The sequence below is a fragment of the Stegodyphus dumicola genome, chromosome 7 (genome assembly GCF_044657685.1).
Source record: "Stegodyphus dumicola isolate Sdum_Otavi_A_Nest chromosome 7, ASM4465768v1".
In the NCBI taxonomy this organism is placed as follows: Eukaryota; Metazoa; Arthropoda; class Arachnida; order Araneae; family Eresidae; genus Stegodyphus; species Stegodyphus dumicola.
Window position 1 is genome coordinate 106,994,737 of NC_140774.1, and position 22,788 is coordinate 107,017,524.

The window sequence follows — 22,788 nt, forward strand, 5'->3', positions numbered from 1 at the left end:
AAGAAACCCGATGCTGAGATAATTGAAATAATATTACCAAGATTGTTACCCGCTGTCCAAGACTACTTTGAAATTAGAAACCCAAGCACATTGCAGGAACTTTTCGAATTGGCGGTGAAGTTTCAAAATCGCAGAATAGCGGAAAAAGGGAGAGGGGAAACATATTCTCAAAGTACCCAAAGGAATTCTTCAAAGGAGGAAACCAGAAATGGAAATCGCTCTTATGGGGGAAAGAACTATCAAGCTAACGCATCGAAACTCGAAGGTCAAGGCCCAAAAAGAAAATTTGAAAATAAACATCCGCGTACCCAGAAGACACAGATTGAAAGGAAAGCTTTAAACTACTAGAGGGGCCTGTGAAAGGGAGGGTCTAGACCCCGGAAGTTTAAAAAAAACCCTCAAATAGACATTTAAACACGGTCATCATAAAAAACTCACAGCTACCAATTATACAGGTCCTGGTTGGCGATGTACCAGTAGAAACCCTCATCGATACAGGAGCAGAAGGAAACTTTATGAGTGAAAAGTTCTTCAAAAAGAATTTTTATAGGATACGACTATTTAAAACCAGAAGTACGGAAATTATAGCGGCGCAAGGAAAAACATGTCACTGCATCGGGAAATTATCATTAAACTTACAGGTAAAAGAGGAAAATCTCAAAGTATTAATTTTTGTGGTGAAAGACCTACAACACTCTCTTATTTTAGGTATGGACTTTTTAAGGGCCGCAAGGGCCAAATTAAATTTTCAAGATAGTTCCGTGGTGTTGGAGATGGACCAGAGGGTGGTGGAACCTGTGGAGACACCTGAATTGGACCTTAGCCATCTGAATGACCAGGAAAGTAAAGCAATACAGCAAGTGGTGAGTAATTTTTCTCATTTGTTTTCAGAAAAAACAGGAAACTGCCAGATCGTGACTCACAAGATTCAATTAAATGCCGAAAAACCTTGTAGGACTAAACCGTATTGTTATGATAAACAAAAAGACCTAATCATCGAAGAACATATTCAGGAGATGTTAAAGAATAAAATAATAACGCCCATAAATAGTGAGTACGCAAGTCCAGTCGTACTATGTAAAAAAAAGAACAAGTTTCCTCCTTCGGATAAAAGGGCTTGGAGGTTTGCTATTGATTACAGAAAACTAAATAGTATTACTAAATTTCCAGTTTACCCTTTGCCGGTTATAGACGAGATCATTAGACAGATCAAATCAACAAGATATATGTCTACTTTGGACTTAACGTCTGGCTACTATCAAATAGCTATGAGACCTGAAGATATACATAAAACCGCGTTTATAACAAAATCGGGCACTTATGCATTTTTACGCATGCCCTTTGGGTTGTGTGGGGCCCCATCAACATTCCAGAGAGCTATGGACATTGTTCTAAAGCCTGTCCTAGGAAAATCAACTTTAATTTATCTAGATGATATAATTATAACGAGTAGTACGTTGGAACAACACATTAATGACCTCGAACAAGTTTTTAAATTATTAAAAGAGGCCGGTCTTACAATTAACGCCTCAAAATGCAAGTTCGCAACTAAAGAACTTAAATATCTCGGTTATAAAATTTCGCAAAAGGGTAAAGAAACGCAAGATTCAAAAATAAAAGCTATTAAGAATTTCCCACCGCCCAACAACGCCAAGAAACTTTCATCCTTCCTTGGGTTATGTTCTTACTATCGATCTTTCATAAAAGATTTCGCTAATATTGTTGAACCACTATTAGTAATCAAAAGAAAAAGGGCTAAGTTTATGTGGACAGTGGAAGCTAACACAGCTTTTGAAAGATTAAAAGAAGCGCTTATTAATGCCCCTGTTTTAAAATTCCCTGAGGGGGACGAAAACCTGGAAATTGCAGCAGATGCGTCAGACTATGCGGTGGGTGCGGTTCTTATGCAAAATAACCATCCGCTGGCATTTTTTAGTAAAACATTGAATCAGACACAAAGGAATTATACAGCTACAGAAAGAGAAACATTAGCCGTATTAATGGCTGTACACAAATTTCGAGTTTATTTCGGCAAATCACCAGTAACAGGCTTTTCGGATCATGCGGCTGTTGGTAGACTTTACTCGGGAAAAAATCTAACGCCCAGGTTAATAAGATGGGCTTTAAAACTCCAAGAATATAATATCACAATAAAATATAAACCGGGTAAGGAAAACAATGTAGCTGACGCACTTTCTCGTATAAAACTGGATGATGAAGGAAATGAACTTAAATGCGCTGTGTTGACTTCAAAAATTTTAGATTCTAGAGATACGGTTATTACTGAACTGAAAGCTGATCCTGAATTTGGAAATATCTATGCTTGTTTGAAAGACCCCGAAAGCTTTGAGCATACAGATATCGATGCGATAAGAAATAGAGCAAAAAACTATGAAATAATAGATAATTTATTATTCTATACGAAAACAACAAACGAAAATCTTGAGTATAAGCCAGTTATCCCAGCCTTGCTTCGATTAAGCATTTTGAAGGAGTTGCACGAAGAAAAAACACCGGGCCACCTCGGGGTCAGAAAGACTATAAAAAGGGTACGCGAGGCGGTATATTTCTCGCAATTATACAAAATAGTAACGGTGTATGTCAGGTCCTGCAATCAATGTCAGTTAATAAATGATATTAATTACAGCCCAGCCGGGTACTTAAATAGCATTCGCGCTACATTTCCGAATGAAATTTTAGGCATAGATCTCCTTGGTCTCTTCCCCCAGAGCGAGTTAAATAAAAATTGTTTTCTTTTAGTAATAGTAGATCATTTTTCAAAATGGATAGAAATTGTTCCACTTAAACGCGCGTTAGCCAAAACAGTCGCAGATGCATTCTTACACAGATACATTTTAAAATACGGTGCACCGATAAAAGTCATTAGCGATAACGGAAAACAATTCATTAGTCAAATATTTGAAAACATATGCAATGGACTTGGCATACGCCATATCAAAATGGTTCCGTATAGACCACAGGCTAACATAGCAGAAAGAGTTAATAAAAACATTGTAAAAATAATTCGCAGTTACGTTAGCACACATCACAAGTGCTGGGATGGCTACATAAATGAATTAGCTTATGCTTTAAGAACGGCACATCATGATACTACGGGAAAAACTCCAGCAGAATTATTTTTAGGCAGAAAGTTAATTACGCCTTTGGATAAATTATTCTTTGTGCAACAAAGAGAGCAGGAGTTTAAACAACAAGATGTGCAAAAGCTCATTGATCAGGCGCTTAAAACCTCGGATACGGCAAGAAATAGACAGAAAATTTATTATGATAGAAAACGCCGTGAAGCAGATTTTAAAGTTGGGGATAAAGTATTGAAGCGGAAATTTTCTTTATCAAGTGCCCCAGACAATTTTATGGCAAAGCTAGCTCCAAAGTTTGAAGGCCCCTATGTAATTCAGGAAATCAAAGGGGTAGTATTATATCTTAAGAACGACAGAGGGGAAATCTGTAAAGCAAGTCCTGACCAGGTGAAAAAATACTATAATCCAAATGATTTTGAAATCCTTAAAAGTTTCTTGCAGGACTCTAAGTCTAAACGAAATAGAAGGGCCAGAGACTACAACAACTATTCCACCACCCAAGAAACAGAGAACTGAAGAGAGACCTAGCACTTCTACAACCCGGACGTCGGTATCAAAAAGAAAAAATGATTTTCAAACTCCGGCGTTTAAGAAAAACAAAAATACAGATGAACCGGGTAAAGAAACCGTGGTAAAGAGAAAAACACCACCTACAAAGGATAGCAGGAGAAATTACACATCAAGGAGAACGCGCACACGGCCACAGAGTCAGGTGCCAGCAAGGCCGCCGTTCCGGAAACTGAAACGCCAACAGGAGGCACAAAAATACGATGAACAGAAGAAATTCAAGAAGGACTCCAGACCGGAGGACGTCAAGACCAGCCGTCCCAGGGAGAAACGCAAAGGCCAACAACCAGACGATTACTCCGTCAAGAGGCCAGCATGTAGAGGACGCAAAAGAAAAAGCAACGTGGACGACACTCGGAGATCAATAAGGAGAAGATTGACATCCATGAAACCTCTAACTTGGGATCAATTTTGCCAAAAACGGATGACGGAGTTTCAAGCATCGAAAACTCAAAGATAAGTTAAAACCTTCTATAATTTTTTTTCTCTTTTGTTCCGAAATGTTATGCATAAGTACGAAGTTCTATGTTTTGACGAAAGTCAATATGTCTCGGTTGAGACTTAGTTTTGTTTTACTTTATTTAGCTAAGGCAAAAGTATTATTTTCTTTAAGTGTAAAAGCTAAAAACAAGCATTTTCTGTTGGTCGAAAGACTAATTCTGTTATGTTAAAGCCAAAATTTGGCCGAAGATAAAAATAACTTCATATTCTTGTATTAATAAGAATTTTACTTTCAGTGCCGCCAGCTTGGCGAAGAATGAGTAAAGTAAAAATTTATTTTCTCTTATTCATTTTATGGTAAATTGTAAAAAGCATATTAAAATTTTGTAAATGTACGTAAATCCTTGAAGGTTATGTAAAAGTAGAATTTAGTCTAGAAGCATAAAATTGTAGATGCTAAAAGTGAATGCTTAAAAGCAATGAAGTCAAAATTTAAGTAGTAAATTGTAGATAATATCATGCTTTAGAACGAAAGCCTGCATGTTTAAAGATGAATGAGGGGGAAGTTAGAATGAATGTGTTTTGTAGGGTTCTCCACCTACATTTGAATTTTTAAGACTATTAAAGTAGCTCATTGAGTTGTAGAATGTCGAGAAAGGTGTGTCTATTTGGTCGTTGAATTCTAACAAATCATGGTGGTTAGGGGAAGTGTTGTAAGACTAAAACACGAATATTCCCGTTTGACACCACACACGGTGGAGAGCCAGGGTAAAGTTAAATTAATGCTTGAAAAATTGAATGAATGTGAAGTAAGCAATAACTAAGAAAAACGAATCGTTTAAAAACAAAAATTTATTGTGTCAAGAAAGTGTAAATTATAATGTATGTAGAAAGATACTGATACTTATTCCTTCCAGACGCTGGAAGGAAAGACCAAGATTGATTGATGAAGTCCAGGAAAAGTTGCTGTAAGAAGAAAGCTTTGTAACGAGCAACAGAATTTTAGTATAATTGTTACATAAGATTTTTTTTTTTTTTTGTGTAAACGAGGTTCTCGCCAGTTAGTTCAGAATTAGATAAACTTACAACAGGTCATTTGTAGGACCTGCTTCCAAGTTTTCCAAATTCTGGCAGCGGCAAATGTAGGGTTTATATTTATTTTTAACTAACATTTATTTTAAGTTTAAACTATCTTTCCTGTCAAGCCTTACTTTCCCCTGGAACTGCCAATGCCAGAATATGTAAATTTTAGTAGAACGCGCAAGCATTCAAATTATCAGCGGAAGTATTCTGATTTAAATAGAAGGAAACGAGTTCGGTGTGATATTCTTACTTAGCGAGCGCGGAGGTAGCTAGTGAGAATTGAAGAACCCTGCATTGCGGCCTATGTGCTTGGCGGGAAGTAGTGGTAATCGTTCCAGTGAGCTTCAAGTCTGCTGAATTAGCAGCGGTATTGTAAAACACGGTGAGTTAGTTATTTTAGAGAGCCTCGTAGTTAGAATCTTGTCTTTACTTTCTTTTCAGGTTATTATTTTTATTTGACTGCCTAGTTGGCACAGTCTGTAAGCGTCAAGAGAACGCAATTGTAATTTATTACGTTGAATAAAAAAAGGACTTAAACCCTTCACAAGGCTCTATCTTTTATACAAGTTTTCACAGTCACCTCTTGGTTGCGTGCAAGTTGGAGGCGCGCAACGTTATAATCTTAATGCACCCTCCACTGGGACATTGGTGAATAATGATTTTACATCAAAAGAAACCATGAGTAAATTACGAGGAGAAATGTTTTTAACCTTTTTTACAAATTCTATTGAATTTTTTATGGTGTAAATGTTATTGTCTAATAGAGTGGAAAATCTAGAAACTAAATATTTAGCTAATGGATACGAGGCGGTACCTAAATTTGATACAATAGGGCGGAAAGGAATACCACTTTTATGAATTTTGGGAAGAGCATATAATCTGGCACAATTCGCAACAGATGGGATAAGCGAATGTTTTAAGTTGCTTGAAATGATTTGCGAAGATTTGATCGCAGTTTTTATTTTGGATAAGTCCGAAGGTGAAGGATCTTTAGGGATTGGATTATATGGTCCTTCGTTTAAGAGTTTAGTGACACCATCGATGTAAGTATTCTTATCCATGACGACTATCTGGCCACCTTTGTTGGCCTTTGAAATGACAATATCCGGGTTAGAATGAATGTTTAATTTACATTGGCCAAACTAAGCCTTAAAATTTCGCGTCAAAGAACATGAGGCATATGTTAGAAAAAAGGAAACACAGAAGTCTCCTGTTCATCAACATTGTTGGTCCAAAAATCACACTTTCATATTTTCTGCTGCCAAAATTATTCAAAAAACATCTTCCATTGGAGAACTGGATTTTCTAGAGGCATTTCACATTCATAAAAATCTTTCTGTTCTAGTTAACGATCCTAATTCCAATCCAAATTTGCTTTCGGCTTATAGAGAAATTATGTTTTAGTTCTGGTTTCGCCAACAGATGGCGCCACTTGCTTATTCTTGTCCAGGCTTTCTTATCTTATCTAAACATTATTTCCTATCTTGTTCATTTGTGGTTTTGCAGCTGAAGATGATGGTTCGGTAAAACCATCGAAACTAGTCCTGTGAAAATTTTGTAAATTAACGCTGATTTTTGTTGTTTGACTTCTGAATTAGTATTTATTCGGCGTGTTATTGTGTCTTAATTACATAATCTCAGTAAACTACATTTTAAACCAAAAAATAAAATAACATAAAAAAGGAAAAACCAAAACCTCTTATGCATCTAAGCACTACATAAAGCAAATATCCACTTACCTTATTTAGAAATTTCTTCGTCTTCAGTCTGTGGCACAAAATTCCTTAACAGCATCCAAAAATTTCTTTAAATTATCTGAACTTGAATCCGCATATCGGCGTCACTGTATAAATTCATAAAAATAACAGTAAAAAATATCCTCCGTAGTTCCGGACTGTCCGGAAAATGGCTACTAAGTTAACCTTCATTTACACACCAGTCAATTAATGCTCTTTTCCTCTTTCATTCCAAATCGTACAGAAACTTCAAATTAATCTTACTACATTCAGCCATTCTACCGTCTAAACAAAAAACAAGCAATGTACTTCCCAACCAACACACTGCAAAAGCCCTTACAAAACATCTGCAATTCAAAATTTACCAGAATCATGCAACTGATTATGACATAATAGGGTTTCCGTAACATTCAAGTACTCAAATTACCATAAATGAAACAACAACTTGGCGATAAATCAACTTCGTGATAGTACAAGGGGTACCCTTCAATCTACTCTAACCAAAATTTGACTACAGAAAAATTATTGAACCTTGTAACGAAATAGTTATAAATTTTGGACAACTTTTCAACCATTAGAAAACTTCAATGAATTATCGAGTATCAAACAGAAAATATGTAAAATTTAATTCAGTATCAATTACTATATATATATATATATATATCATATATAACATTTTACATGACACTACAATTTATACTTCAATAACATTTCTTGAACCATATGATAGAAAATGAATATACCTGTTAACTAAAGCTATTGCAGATGAAAGTGTAACTTTTGCACATCCATCTTCTTTAACTGGCATGTATGGCTCAATCAGCTCATCAACATTACTCTCCAGTACAGGATCTTCCATACCATGATCTGATTTATGACACTTTATTAAAAGCAGCTATAAAAAGTTAAAAAGAAATTTCATTAGTTAGAATGTTTAAAACTGCACACTCTACAAGCAGATATGTAATACAGATTATTTTTGGCAAATATGTAATATAGATTCTTTTTAGCACTTTTTTTTTTTTTTTTTTTTTTTTTTTTTTTTTTTTTACCAAATAAGAAAAGAAATTCTATTACAGAAAAACTCAGACTTACTATGAGAAAAATTAATAACATAAAATTTAGTAAAATAATTAATATCATCAAATTTAGCTGTCTTTCACTATACATATATGGCTATGCATCATGAACTTGGCGACAATCGACAAGTTGTTCCGTTAAATTTTATCTTGCTTCTATCACACAGAGACAATTAAGCTTGTATTGTATTAGTTTAGTTATTTATTATACTTATGTCTATTTCTTACACAGGCTTATCAGAGTTCTGAATAAATAAATTTCCACAAATACCTTATTGAGTGCCAACGCTACACATCTTACTGCCTGATGCAGTCTCTGTGGGTCCTAAATTCTGCGACTATGTGTCGCCTCACGAGTCCTGGCACTGTTTCTGGGTTTATGTGAATAACAAATCAGTTATTCTTAATTCAAATAGTCCTAAATGTAATCTTTGGATCTATGAGTATCATCAACAAAATCTATTTTTAGCATATGGAAAGAAATTTTTATTAAATTTTTCCTTGTCAAAATTTTTAGCGTTCAATTACTAACATAAAAAAAATTGTTTAGGCATCACTACATGAGTCATTACTTAAGTTCTCATGTTTTGATAAACGTGCAGTGATGAAAGGAAAGTATAATAAATAATGATTTGCCAGGTTGGCATCAGATCAACAGTGTATGTATGTGGAATGTTTCGGTTTGAAATGTGTGCCAAACAGATACGCAGCAACGGAGACAAATTAATGATCATACAAATTTATACTAAAATGATTGTTTCTTCGATAACAAAGTATTTCATTTAGAGTCGAAGTAAAATAAAGAATCGGGACTCTTCAGATGTTTTCTTATATGCGGAGGGAGGAATCAAATACTCATGTGCAAAGACGAGAAAAACATTGTTGGTGGTTTTGAGGTTTGGATTTTAGATCATTCCGGATTTTGTACTGTATTCTATTGTTGCTGCTTAAATGATTGAAATATGAAGGCATACGAAAATGAATGTATTGAAATATGAAAGTACAGATATAAGCTTTTAGAACAGGGATGTCAAACTCATAAAAAAAAGTTTCTCTCATAAAAAAAAAAGCTCATAAAACTCACAAAAAACTCATTAAAAAAAAAGCTCTTCAAAGTTTTTTGATGATGAAACTCCAAAAATTCATAAATTTTGATTTCTTAAATGTTTTAAAATGCTCATAAAATGGAGATTTATTTTAATAAACCATTTAGTAGCTTATCAAACACTGATTTTTCACTATAACATTGCTTCATATTTTATTCAAGTTTCATATTCAGGAAAAGGGTGACATTTGACAAACATTACATGACTTATCATGACAAACATTTTAATTTTAATAATAAACATTAAGGGCAGCATTTGTGTCAGCTTCACTGTACAAGAGTAATTCATAAAGCTGATATAATTATGAATCTAAGAACTCAGTTAGTATTTTAATAGAAAGGCACCTTAATAATTATTTCATAAGCCCATTCTGTATTCATTCAAGCTGAAAGATGAATTTAACACTTTTCAATTAAAACTCATTTATTTATTTGTCTTGCTATGATTATTATTAAAAAATGAAAAATATCAAAAAACATAGCAAAATGTTTAAACTGAAGGTAAACTAAAATTGATATGCTTAAGAATTTTAGGTTAGAGTAGATTTAAGTGTGCCCCTTGGACTATTGCTAAGTAGTTTTTTTCATTCATGGTAACCTGAGTAGTTGAATGCTATGGAAAACTATACTATGATGCAATTGGTTGCATAATTGCAGTGAATTTAAATGATGGGAAAAGATTTGGAAAAGCTTGTTTGTGTGCAGGACTTTGGATAAGAAGTATGCTGTTATTTTGTGGTTTACACAGTAAAAAGACTGAATGTGGTAAGATTAATTTGAAGTTTCTGTACGATTTGGAACAAAAGGGAAAAAAGCATTAATTGACTGGTATGTAAATGAAGGTTTATTTAGTAACTATTATAAGTATCATGTTTGTAGAAAGGAAATGTGTATGGTCGAATGTCAGAGGATAGAGGCACTATGGAGGATAATTTTGTGAATTTATGTGGTGACACCAGTATACAGATTCCAGTTCAGATAATTTCCGGAAGTTTTTGGATGCTGTTAAGGAATTTGGTTTGACTAAAGACAAGTAAATTTGTAAATTAAGGTAACTAGATATTTCCTTTGTGTAGTGCTAAGCGTTTTTTATATTATTCCATTGTTTGATTTAAAATGTAGTTTATTGAGATTATATATTTTTTGTTTGCTGCTCCTTTGGTCTTTTAAGTGAATATAGATTGATGTGTACATGGACAAAGTCAAGGGAGTGTGCTATGCCTCCCTTGATTTTGCGCCAAAAATCGCCGCTAAACAAAGACAAAATAACAAGTCAAAGAGCTGCACAAACTCGGTGTCCATATACCACCAAAAATCACCAAGCGGCACCCGTAACTATATTTTTTCTGAATTTCGTTTTTGGTACATTTCTATTTGGAGTAGGGACACTTTATTAGAGAGCAAATTTAATTAAATTATACAACTCTTTTTAATCCACATAAATTCACTTCAATTCAGAATGTTTAACAATAATCTGCACCTCTTAAATAAGAATGTTTAAATGGCTATTTATCACAAAAAAATAAAAAAAATATTGTTTTTAAAAGCCTTTAAGTTTTCCTCATTTTCTTTGAATAATTTTCAACTAATTAGTTATAATCATAAAATAAAATGAAAACAATAGAACATTTAACTGCATGAAAAATGAAACTGCATCTTTTGTGTCATGGATGTTAAACCTAATTAATCTGAATGGCACAAAATTATACAAAGAACTGCATATTAAAAAGAATTTCTTTGGCTGTATAGTTTAACACACAAAATTATACAAAGAACTGCATATTAAAAAGAATTTCTTTGGCTGTATAGTTTAACACTTAAAATCTGAAAAGGGTTCAGATTTTAACATAATACCAGAAGATTTGTTAAGGTTTTTTTTTTTTTTTTTTTATGATCTCGCTAAAATCACAGTTTTCCAATCTGCTCTTAGATTCACTCTTGCTAACACAACTTTCTGCTTTTTTTATTTTTTGTATTAAACATCACCTTCTTTGCACTTAGCCACATAAAACTCAAAAGCAAATTTACAAAATTTTTAAAAACAGCATATTCTTAGAATTCATGGTACAGTGTTAGTGCTGCAATACATTTTTTAGCCCTGAAAAGGCTATTAATCTTGAACCTCACTTTAGAGTCAAATCACTTTTGTTGCCCATTTCACTTTTCCAACACCTTGTCACTGGCACAGCTACCCACTTGAATTTGTTACTATAAAAAAGAAAATATATATAATGCTTTTAATAAATCCAGCTAGTATAATTGCATGGATCCAGTTAGTAATTAATAAAATAAAGAACCGTGTTTATTACTTTTAAATCTCTTAATTTGTTAACAAATAAGATTAAGTTTACAAAAAATTAAATACCTTACACTCTGCCAAATAGCAACAAGCTGGTGCATGGAAGATAAAAATATTTTATATCAGAGAGTGGCAAGACATTTCCTTTACATCGCTGAGCCCTTTTATTGAATGTGAAAGACAAATACCTTATGTTTTGCTGAGTAGCAACACATTTGAAAAATGATACAGATAAAAAAAGCGAGGTTTGAGACTAATAGCACTTCTGATGTTAAAACATGAAAAATACATTACTTACGAGAGAGAAGTAGAAAATTCTGAATTTCTTTAATTGCTTATTAAATAGAGGAAAAGCATTATTACTTGTGATTAACAAATTACTAAAAATGCACGTTGTATCAATATTGAATGAACAGTAAATCCTGTCTTGCCAAGAATCATTGCTGTAAGCACTATAGCTTCACTGAAACACAAATCACTTTCCAATAGTTTTCATTCCATGAAATATTATAAACATTACAAACATAAGGTCAAATGTTCCCTTTCATTTTGGGTAAATTCATACTTGTGAATTTTACTTTGGCAAAAACATGTCACTATGCATTGAAACGCTAGTTTAATATGCACTAAAAAAAGATCAAGTCATTAACCCTTTCGCTGCCCTCTCCTGTCTGCGAAAATTTCTTCCCAGCAGCCCTCTGTTCTTCGCAGCGTGTAATGTTGTTTTCTCTGTACATACATAACTTTCGTAGTGGATGAATGTAAATGAATATTAAGTAAAATTATAAGGAAATAAAGCATAATGGAAAAGTAATAATATCTCTGCTTATTTCTAGCAACAGGATAATTTGATAACATCTAGTCCAGGAGGTCCACTCCTTCCATTTTGTTGATGTAATCTTTTACAATTATTGGTTTTTTTACAGTTCTTTTCCATGTTTCAACATCAATCATTGAGTTATTATGGACTGTACTCATCAAACATATATCCTTCTTGTCTATCCAATTCACAACCTCATTTTTTCTCTTTTTCTGTTGAGTAGATGTTGAAGCCATCTTTCACTGTCTTGTATCTTATGTATAATGGCGTGAATATTCATAAAACCCAGGGGAAATTCAATTAAAAATAGAATGCCTGATTAGTGCTGCCCTCTAGGAAGTATTAAAACAAACAAAAATAAACACTCAAACAAGTAAAAATTTAGAAAGCATTTTAAACGGTTAAAAGTTTTTAAATGTAGAAGAATGCTTGAAGCACATTACGGCCACCCTGCAGAAGTTTCACTTGAATGCGCTAGACGCGTTATGGACTTTAAAGAGGTTAAAAAAGTCAATTTAATTAAACTCCTGCATTTAACAAGTGGAGTAAATACACAATCATGAACTCAGCAATTTTGCTAAATTCTGCACAATTATGAGATTTTAAAAGCAGTGGATTTGCTATGGTAAACTTCGCAAAAAAAAAAAAAAAAAAAAAAAAAAAAAAAAAAAAAAAAGCATAAACTATCTGTGGCAAGACAACGCAAAACAAAGATCCAAAATCCTGATTTTAAATCATGTAGAAATAAGAGGAGAGGTCTCAACGGGTTTTCCTGTGTACTGCTCTGAAGCAGTGGTGCACCCCTCATGGAGACTAAAATATTCAGTGACTATCCATTAAGATGAATAGGGTTTGACATGATCGGAGGTAAACATGCAATATACTAAGTGACTAACACATAACTATCACAGATAATCAAGGCTTCTACTCTTGATGTACAGAACATTTTGTTAGTTTTTTTACTTTCTTTTAAAATTTATCATGACTCATGTATTTGAATATTGGTGCCTTCAGCAAATAAACGATTTCAAGTAATATTTAAACCTCCAGGTTTCATTTTCTTATTTATTTTTTAGAGGTGTACTATAATTTCTTAAAAATTGCTTTTAAAGTTCCCTATAAGTGAGCAAAGTATGTACAAAATTAGCAGCTCCTAGGTCAAGCACTAACCTCATAATAGAGGGGAAAAAAAAAAAAAAAAAAAAAAAAAAAAAAAAAAAAAATTCAATTTTTTTTTTCACAATAAATACAGACCATAAAAAATGCATAAAGTCTTACAGATTTTTTAATAAATAGCTTACTACTGACCAGAAGCTTGTCTAGCTAATGATGTCATAAACAGTCAGTTAACCAATACTATTTCTGATATATATAGTTAGTCATAAACAAATTTCCCTGATAAATGAGCCCCTAGCACTCAACCAATCAAAATTGTGAAGATTTAAAACAACACAACTTTGTCACAGTTATGGTTACAGTGAAACAATTTCGAAATTTTCATATTCAACACATACTTTTTACTGTGCAAATTATCAGTGCACTGAAAAACCAGAAATGGCACTGGAACAACATATATAAGACGAACATTACTGTTCTAAAACACCTGCAAAGAAGAGCATTGCAATGGACCAATGGAAACACAAGACAAGAAAAAAAACATTTTTTTTTTTTTTTAATTAAAAATTTTCAACGTGCACAACACTTTAAGATGGAGTCATCTCTAATTTGCAGTTTCATGGCCATTGTGATGACCTCATTCCGATGGATTTCTGGTTCTGGGATTATCTGAAATCTAAGGTGTACACATCAAAACCACGAGATTTATCAGAATTGAAAGATGCTATAAAGCATGAAGTTCTAGAGATTCCTTGTGCAATATTACGTTTGTAATTGTTGTCAAACAATATCCCACATGAAACGTGTTATTGTGTGTGAAGGTGGACACGTTGAAAACTTGCATTTCCAATAACAGCTTTTTTTCTTTCCTCTCGGGTACTATTATTTTGGCCCTTATAATGCTCTTTGCAAATGTTTTATGCCAGCAATTTTCATCATACATGTATCATTCTAACGCCATTTATGGTTTTCAATGCATTGATCAATTTGCATTTTTTGTAATTTTTTTCACTGTAACCGTGAGAGCACTATTGTTTCAAATCATAACAATCTTGAGTGTATGTATTCAAATAACAATATCTAAAATTTCATTTTGATTGGTTGAACGGATAGGCCACTAGGTGTTCATATATCGAAAAGTCTTTTTATGACTACCCTATACACGAGGTGTATCCCAAAAGTCATAAAACATACTTCTTTATAAATGATTTATTAATAAGATCTCGAACAAAGGGTTTATATTCTTCAAAGTGTTGTCCAAGAGCATCTACACATTTTCTCACCAACTATTCATGCCAGGTATGCCCTCTAAGGCCTTGATGGGAATGTCCTTTAAAGCTGTGGTCATAGTCACTTGGACAGCTTCAAAGCTGTCAAAATGGCATCCTTTGAGCGTTTTCTTGATCTTGGGGAACAAAATGAAGCTGACCAGAGAACATCTGGACTGTACTGTGGCTAAGGCTGCATTGCCACTTTACGCTTTGCCAGGAACTCGCAAATGCACAGAGACATGTGGCTGATGATGATGAAGCAGCCAGAATAGAGGCAATATCTTTTAGCAAGCGGATGACTCTTTTCTGAAAACACCCACGTAGTAGGCAGCACTAACCATCTGTCCCTGAAGCATTGTGTGTGAACCACGTCCATGGCATCAAAACAGACAATTAACATTGTTTTTAATTTGCATTTGTTCATCTTTGCCTTCTTCTGTTTCAGGGACACAAAGGTGTACCATTCGGCATGCTGGTATTTTGTTTCTGGATCATATTGAAACATCCACATCTCACGACCAGTCATAATGTTGTTCAACAGGGTTCGTACACATTTCTGCACATAGAAATTAAGTACTTTAAAAGACCATTCATAAAAAAAAATTACGGACCTATAAGTAAATGGGAACTGAATAAATTCAATTAAAAATATTATCTATGCTTGAACTTCATTTTTGTAATACCATCCCCAAAATAAAATAGATCCATAAGTAGGATGCATTATCATTAAACATAAAATAACATAATTATTAATAAGTTTGAAATAAAATAGAATTTATCAAGTAGAATTAAATAATTTACACTTATAATTGTTGGACATATTTGAAAGAAGATAAGTGGCATTGTATTTACGTTTTTACTAACAGTTAGCTTTATGTTGATTTTTTTTAATGTCTCATTTTGTCACACACTTGCTAAGTCTAGAGACTTAGTAAATAGCAGGTAGAGTTTATGTCAAGCAGCATAGTTTAAAATAAGAAATAAAATCAGAATCAGAATGATTCGTAACAAAAGACTGGCTGTTGTCACCACTACTGCTTGCCTACAGAAAGACCTGCTGATCAGGACAAACCTGAAAGGGCTGATGTAGACATGGTTGGCTCTGTCTGACACAGTTAGTGTTGTAGCTTCGTGTAAAGTTCCAGGGGTTGTTACCCAGTTAATATACTTTACAGTTCCAATAAGCCACTAAAGCACCAGACGTGATAAGCTGTTTTGTATTATTTTAAGTTTCACTAGATGCAAAGAATAAATTTTACATGAATTTTTATATTTTTGTGTTTTATCTTGTGACCATGGTAAGGATTAATGAAAGGCAATAACTTGCTTAAATGTGAAGAGATCATTTTTAAGGGTAAGCAGTTAGTTATAAGTAATTAACTTAGGTAGTTAGATAACCTTAGTCATTATGAATTTACATGATAACTATTAAATTTTACTTATTTTTTTAACAATAACAAATGCCTTATTAAAATCACAATCTAATAAAATTTTCCTTATAAGCTAAAAAACATTTATATTTTGTAGCAACAACATTCAACAAAATATTTATGAGTCTTTTTAATTTGAAGCCTTCCCAGACATTTTGGCTAATTTATATTTATTTCCTTCTCTTTAACCCTTTCGCTGTCCTCTCCTGTGCGCAAAAATTTCTCCCCAGCAGCTGTCTGTTTTTTGTAGCATGTAATGTTGTTTTCTCTGTACATTATAACTTTCCATACATACTTTCATAGTGGATGAATGTCAATGAATAATAAGTAAAATTATATGGATAACATCTGTTCCAGGTGGTCCACTCCTCCCATTTTGTTGTTGCAATCTTTTAAAATTATTGTTTTTTTTACAGTTATTTTCTGTGTTCCAACATCAATCATCAAGTTATTATGGACTATACTCATCAAACGTATATCCTTGTTGTCTTTGCAATTCACAATTTCATTTTTTCTCTTTTTCTCTGAGTAGACGTTGAAGCCATCTCTCACTGTTTCGTATCTTATGTAAAATTACGCGAATATTTATAAAACCCAGGGCAAATTCAATTAGAAATAGAATGCCTGATTAGTGCTGCCCTCTAGGAGGTATTAGAACAAACAAAAATAAAAACTCAAACAAGTAAACATTTAGAAAGCGTTTTAAACGTTTAAAAATTTTAAAATGTAGAAGAATACTTGTAGCGCGTCACGGACGACGAAGAGGTTAAGCATCAGTTTTAACAATCAGATATTTGTACTACAATATGCAAACTAGTGTTCTCACTAGCTTCTGCTTGCTTTATCTCCTAACTCGTCAACCTCTCCACAATGTATCTATGAGGTTTACTTGATCTGGTAAAAGTTAAACAGTCCAACCCCCCCGATAGACATGAAGTGAATTATCACTACGTCTGAAAGTAACCACTGAGTCAGACAAAGGTTTAAATAAGCCTCTTATTTAAAAAGAACTTAGAACATAAAGGCAATCAATTACAGCTTGTGGTCATGTAATTAAACAAGAACAGTCAAATTCAAACTAAAAAAGAGGACTAGTGGTCAAAAGCTGTGATAATTTAATTTTAATTTAAGCTGGCTAAGTAACTTTATCATCATAACAAATTCAAGTGTTGGCAACAATAATGCAAAGACGAATTATTACAAATTATAAGAGCTGGCAGGAACTAATGCACCGAGCAATCAGAGGTCAGAAACACACTGTCCTGCACTCCAAAAACCTCAGTATAAAAATTGTCTAAGTCAGTGTTTCTCAACCTTTCAGTATTCACGGTACCTTCAGTATATATTGAAATTATTTTTAAAAAATAACATTAAGAGATTTTTATTTTTTGCTGTCATATTATAAAGTTCTATTTTGGCCACTTATACAATATTCTGAATCTGAAAAATAAACAAGGTATAATGCTATAAAGCACAATTTATGAAACAGTTCTTAGCAAAAGCAAAATAGCTATGTAATTAATTAAACATATCATCTTTTTAATTTGTTCATAAGAATTTTCACATGTAATTGTCTCAACATATTCAGAATTCTCAGAATATGCATAAGTTTTCTCTACAAAATTAATTTTACACTTTTTAAATCTGATTTTTTTAAAAAATACTCCTAGCTGTTTGCTGTTACAAAATTGGTAAAGGTAATTTCTTTTTTCTGGACATTAGACATAACAACTTGAAAAGTTTAGAAAGATTTGAAGGAAAGATTTATAGACTCACTATTCTAGAAGATTCCAGAAAAATGTGACAAAATGAAAAATGTCTCTATAGTATTAACACATAATGGATGTATTTTACAGAACGTTTGCAATGAATTTCTTACTTTCTGGAGAACATGTGGAAGAAATATGAAAACATAATATTTGAACATTTTACTTCTGAAACTAGAATCTTTTCTAAACATGTTTATCTTCCCTTTATTTTCTCTACTTTTCACTAGACACAAGCATGGAAAATATTAAAAATGCTTCTAATCTTATCACATGGACAAGCATTATAGAAAGGAATTTTTTTATTAATGAAGAAATTGGCAATTTAAAAGATTCATCTTATATATCTTAATGCATGATGCACAGCATTTTCCCACCTGGTGCAATCACATGGAATATTAAACTTATATCTGTAGATCCTAAATTTTGCTCACTAGTGCTCTTTTAAATTCTGCTTCCAGTGCCTTCCCTAAATTCTAAATGTTTTGCCATTTTTAGATTTTGTTGCTTATTGTGTCACTAAATTCTAAAAATTCTGCCACACCAGCTCTAATCGACCCTTACCATATATATTTCATATTTCTTCTGAATGTTCGTATTACTAAAGAAATAAAATTAGCAGCTTTTTCTATACATTATAAATGCTTTTTTTTTTTTTTTTTTTTTAGAATAACAGAAATCTTTAATTAAATTCAAAAATTCTAAAATGAAAAGGAAGCATATTGAAGAAAGAAACCGAATGCATACAGAGAAAGAAAATTATTCTTCAAATATATATGCAGTTATTATTATGTAAATTACTCAGTTGTTTATAATTTAAACCTTTACTATAATTTTCCGTTTCTGTTTCCTCCCCAGAATGCAAATAACTTAGATCAGCGATTCTCAACCTGGCGCGAACACATTGAAGGGGGTGGGGGTGCGAGCATATCAGCAGAAAATATTATTTAAAAAAAATATTAACTGACTAAAAGCAAAGCACACATACACACATACAAAACAAAATATATTTTGTCATAATATTTAATAATTAACTTAATAAATTAAAAAATTACTAAATCAAAATTATTAAATTAAAAACAATTTTAATAATTCTTAGTGACTTTCTTGGGCCTGTCTTGCAGAGCAAAATTTTTCAAAGGAAGGCTTAATATTAGACACTCTCAGTTCTTTTTCTATATTTAGCTGAGATCTATATTTTGCCTTCAATGAACCACCACAGAAAATCCAGTTTCACAAAGGTAGGATGTTGAAAATGGTAATAAAATGCAAAATGCCCTTGTAAGTGCATAGAACTCATCATTCAATCCTGCCCAGAATTCAAAGAGTGATTTATTACTAAATTGTCTTTTGATTTCTCCACTTGTTGTGGAGGTCTATGAAGGTTTCTTCCTCGGCAAATGAGAGTCTTTCAGGAGTATTTTGAAATGGATCTCTAACCCACTCATAACTTTTTATCAGTTTGTCATCAGCAAGAAAAAATTTTTTTTAAAATTCTTTGTCAGCATTTTTAAATGATTTTCAATGGTTACAAAAACCACTTTTACATGTTCTTCAGCCTTGTAAGTTTTAATACAATCATCCACATTTGTAAACATTGTTAGGATTTTTTGCTTTACATTTCTGCTCCACAATTTCAGTTTTCTACAAAAAGCATTAACTTTATCACTCGTATCTAATATATGTGTATTTGCTCCTTGGAGTTGAAGATTCAAGTTATTTAATTTCTCAAATATGTCGACCAAGTAGCTCAATTTCATCACAAATAAACCATCGCGAAAATTCTCAGCTTCCGGTCCATTTTCCTCTTGTAGGAAAATAGCGATTTTATCTCTTAATTCATAAACATGTTGCAAAAATTTCCCATGTGATAACTATCTTGCCTCACAATTAAATAGTAACGCTGAATGTACTACATCCATGTCTTTACAAAGTGTGGAAAAGATTCTTGATTTCAGAGGTCTTATTTTTATATAATTTACTACGGTTACAACGGTAGTTAACACAATATTCAGACCAGGACTCATTTTTTGGAAGCTAGAGCTTTTCTGTGGATCATGCAATGTGTCCAGACACACTCTTCTTGTTTTACAAGTGCCTGTATACTTTGAAATCTTCCTGACATTGAATGAGCACCATCGGTGCATATTCTGATGCAATTTTTCCATTCTATATTTGCTTTGTTCATAAAATCATTTAAAATAGCAAATAATGCGTGTGCTGTTGCTTTGAGTTCTATTGGTTTGCAGAAAAGTAGTTCTATTATTGACATATCATCACAAAATTGAACAGCAATGAAATGAGCGTCTTTATTACTATCTGTTGCCTCATCAAGCTGTATTGAAAATAATTTGTAATGCAACTTCAAGAAAAGCTGACATTGTACATCTTCAGCTATATCACTAATTCGACGGGCAACAGTATCATTTGAAAGAGGTATGGATTGCAATTGGCTTGCAAAATTATCTCCAAACATAGTTTCTACAATCTCAATTGCTGCTGACAAGATAAGCTCTTCACCAATGGTGTGAGGCTTTTTACATCTGGCTCTTTTATATAACCTTTGTCTGACTTCGTAGTTACTTTCAGTCATAGCGATAATTTGCTTCACGTTAGTCGGGGGAAGGGGGTTGGACTACTTAATTTTCACTAGATCAAGTAAACCCTCATAGGTACCTTGTGGAGAGCTTGACAAGTTAGGAGATACAGCACACAGAAACTAGTGAGAACATTGGTTTGCATATTGAGAGAAATTTTTAATTCTTAGAAAAAAAATGCTTAACCCCTTTGAGCCGGGTAGCGAAAACGCGCACTTATCGCGGAGGCCGGCACTGTCTTCCGCAAGCGTCTCTAGAGGGCCGGGGGCTTTTTTGCTACTAAGACTAAATCCATGAAATTTCCAAAGTATCAACGCATTGTTTAATAATGCTCTATAGAGTATTTAAACGGCTTATGCTTTATAGATATTTTTATATATATACTTTAATTACCTTATTTCTTGTTTAAATGCATATGTTACAAAATGCATATGTTAAATGCATATTTTAATTACTCACCATTTTATGACTTTTAACATTATACATCTGAAAACTAAATATATTACTTAAAATTCTCTTTTCGTATGAAAAATTTGAAAACAGGGATCTACACACAGTCCTATGTTACATTCCTTGAACTCGTAATAACTCATTTGCCGTTTTGGAGGATTTTTCCGGGAATGTGAACAAACGAAGCATCGTCGTTTCATTTTCTTATCAGTCTCTTCTGAACAAAGTTTTGGAAAATGTCTTTCAGTTAATCTTTCAGAATCAATATCAGAATATCAGAATTTCAGAATCAATATCTGAAATATTTTGCATCATTTCTGCTATTTTATGCTCTGTTAAACATTTTTGATGCTTCGACATTGCAACGGTAAAAACAGAAAGAATTCACGTCTAACAAGATCTAATTATTTTCTAAAAACTGAACTGTAAACCGAAATACTCAACGCTTTGGCGCATATAAAACTTGTACTTACAATAAACAACTACCACGTGCGAATAAAGTGTGATTTAAAGAGACATCATAAATCACGCCATTCGGAAACATTTAGTTCCACGTTTGTTTATATAATCAAAAACACGTGTATGTGAGTCATGCTTCTCTCATTTCGAGTAGAAGGTCTAATGTACATGTATCTGAAACCATATGGACATACAGTGCCATATTGTGGCAGAAATTATAGTTTCTAAAACGTTCCAGGGTACTGGCACAAATACGTGACAGTCGGTAGTAAACGGGAAAATGATCTGGCACGCCTGCGTGTCGGCTGGTAGGTGAGTGTGTTCGTTGCTGGCATGTAGACGTGACAGTCGGCACGGAGGGGTTAAAGAGAAGGAAATCAATATAAATTAGCCAAAATGTCTGGACACACTTCAAATTAAAAAGACACATAAATATTTTGTAACTTTTAATGTATAATTATCCTAATAATGTTTAAGAATCAATGGCACAAATTACATGTATTTTAAATTGTGAAATTTTATTAGATTGTGATTTTAATAGGGCTTTTTAATGAATATTGTTAAAAAATAAGTAAAATTTAATAGCGGTCATGTAAATTCATAATGACTAAGATTATCTAACTAATTCAGTTATTTATAACTAACTGCTTACCCTTAAAAATTATCTCTGCATATTCAAGCGAGCTGTTGCTTTTCATTAATCCTTACCGTGGTACAAGATAAAATACAAAAATGTAAAAATTCATGTAAAACTTATTCTTTGTATCTAGTGAGGCCTAAAATAATACAAAGCAATTTTGTATCACCTCTGGTTCTTTAAAATATATTAACTGGGTTACAACCTCTGGAACTCTACACAAAGCTACGACACTAACTACATCAGACAGAGCCCAACTAACTTTCAAAACTTGCCAACTATGCCCACATCAGGCCTTTCAGTTTTGTTCTTATCAGTAGGTCTCTCTTTAGGCTAGGAGCAGCAGTGACAACAGCCAGTCTTTTACTATAAATCATTCTGATTATGATTTCACTTCTCATTTTAACCTATGCTGCTTGACATAAAATCTACCTGCTATTTACTAAATTACTAGATTGAGCACATATGTGACAAAATGAGACATAAAAAAAAAATCAACATGAAACAATTAGTAAAAGATAATTAAAATACCAGTTATCTTCTTTCAAATATGCCGAAATATTATAAGCGTAAAATATTTAATGCTATTTGATAAATTTCATAAAGTGCATTTTATTCTCAAACTCATTAATACAGTATAAAGTCCGAAATCCGGACGTCCATTACCTGGAATGATCTAAAATCTTGACCTCAAAATCACCAACGTTTTTTCTCGTAAGCTTCATGCAAGCACATTTAATTCCTCCTCTGAGCATAATAAAACATCTGGAAAGTCCCAATTATTAATTTCCCTTCGATACTAAATAAATTACCTTGTTATTGAAGAAACAA

General features: G+C 32.9%; 1 protein-coding gene across 2 annotated transcripts in view; it reads right to left on the reverse strand.

Moving 5' to 3' along the window:
- Dcr-1 (Endoribonuclease Dcr-1) overlaps nucleotides 1-22,788 on the reverse strand; it is a 169,519-nt gene that overhangs the window by 81,623 nt on the left and 65,108 nt on the right. For both annotated transcript variants that reach the window (XM_085820689.1, XM_085820688.1), the window contains exon 6: nucleotides 7,672-7,823. In XM_085820689.1, the coding sequence (XP_085676815.1) occupies nucleotides 7,672-7,823 (152 nt within the window). The remainder of the gene's footprint in view (nucleotides 1-7,671; nucleotides 7,824-22,788) is intronic.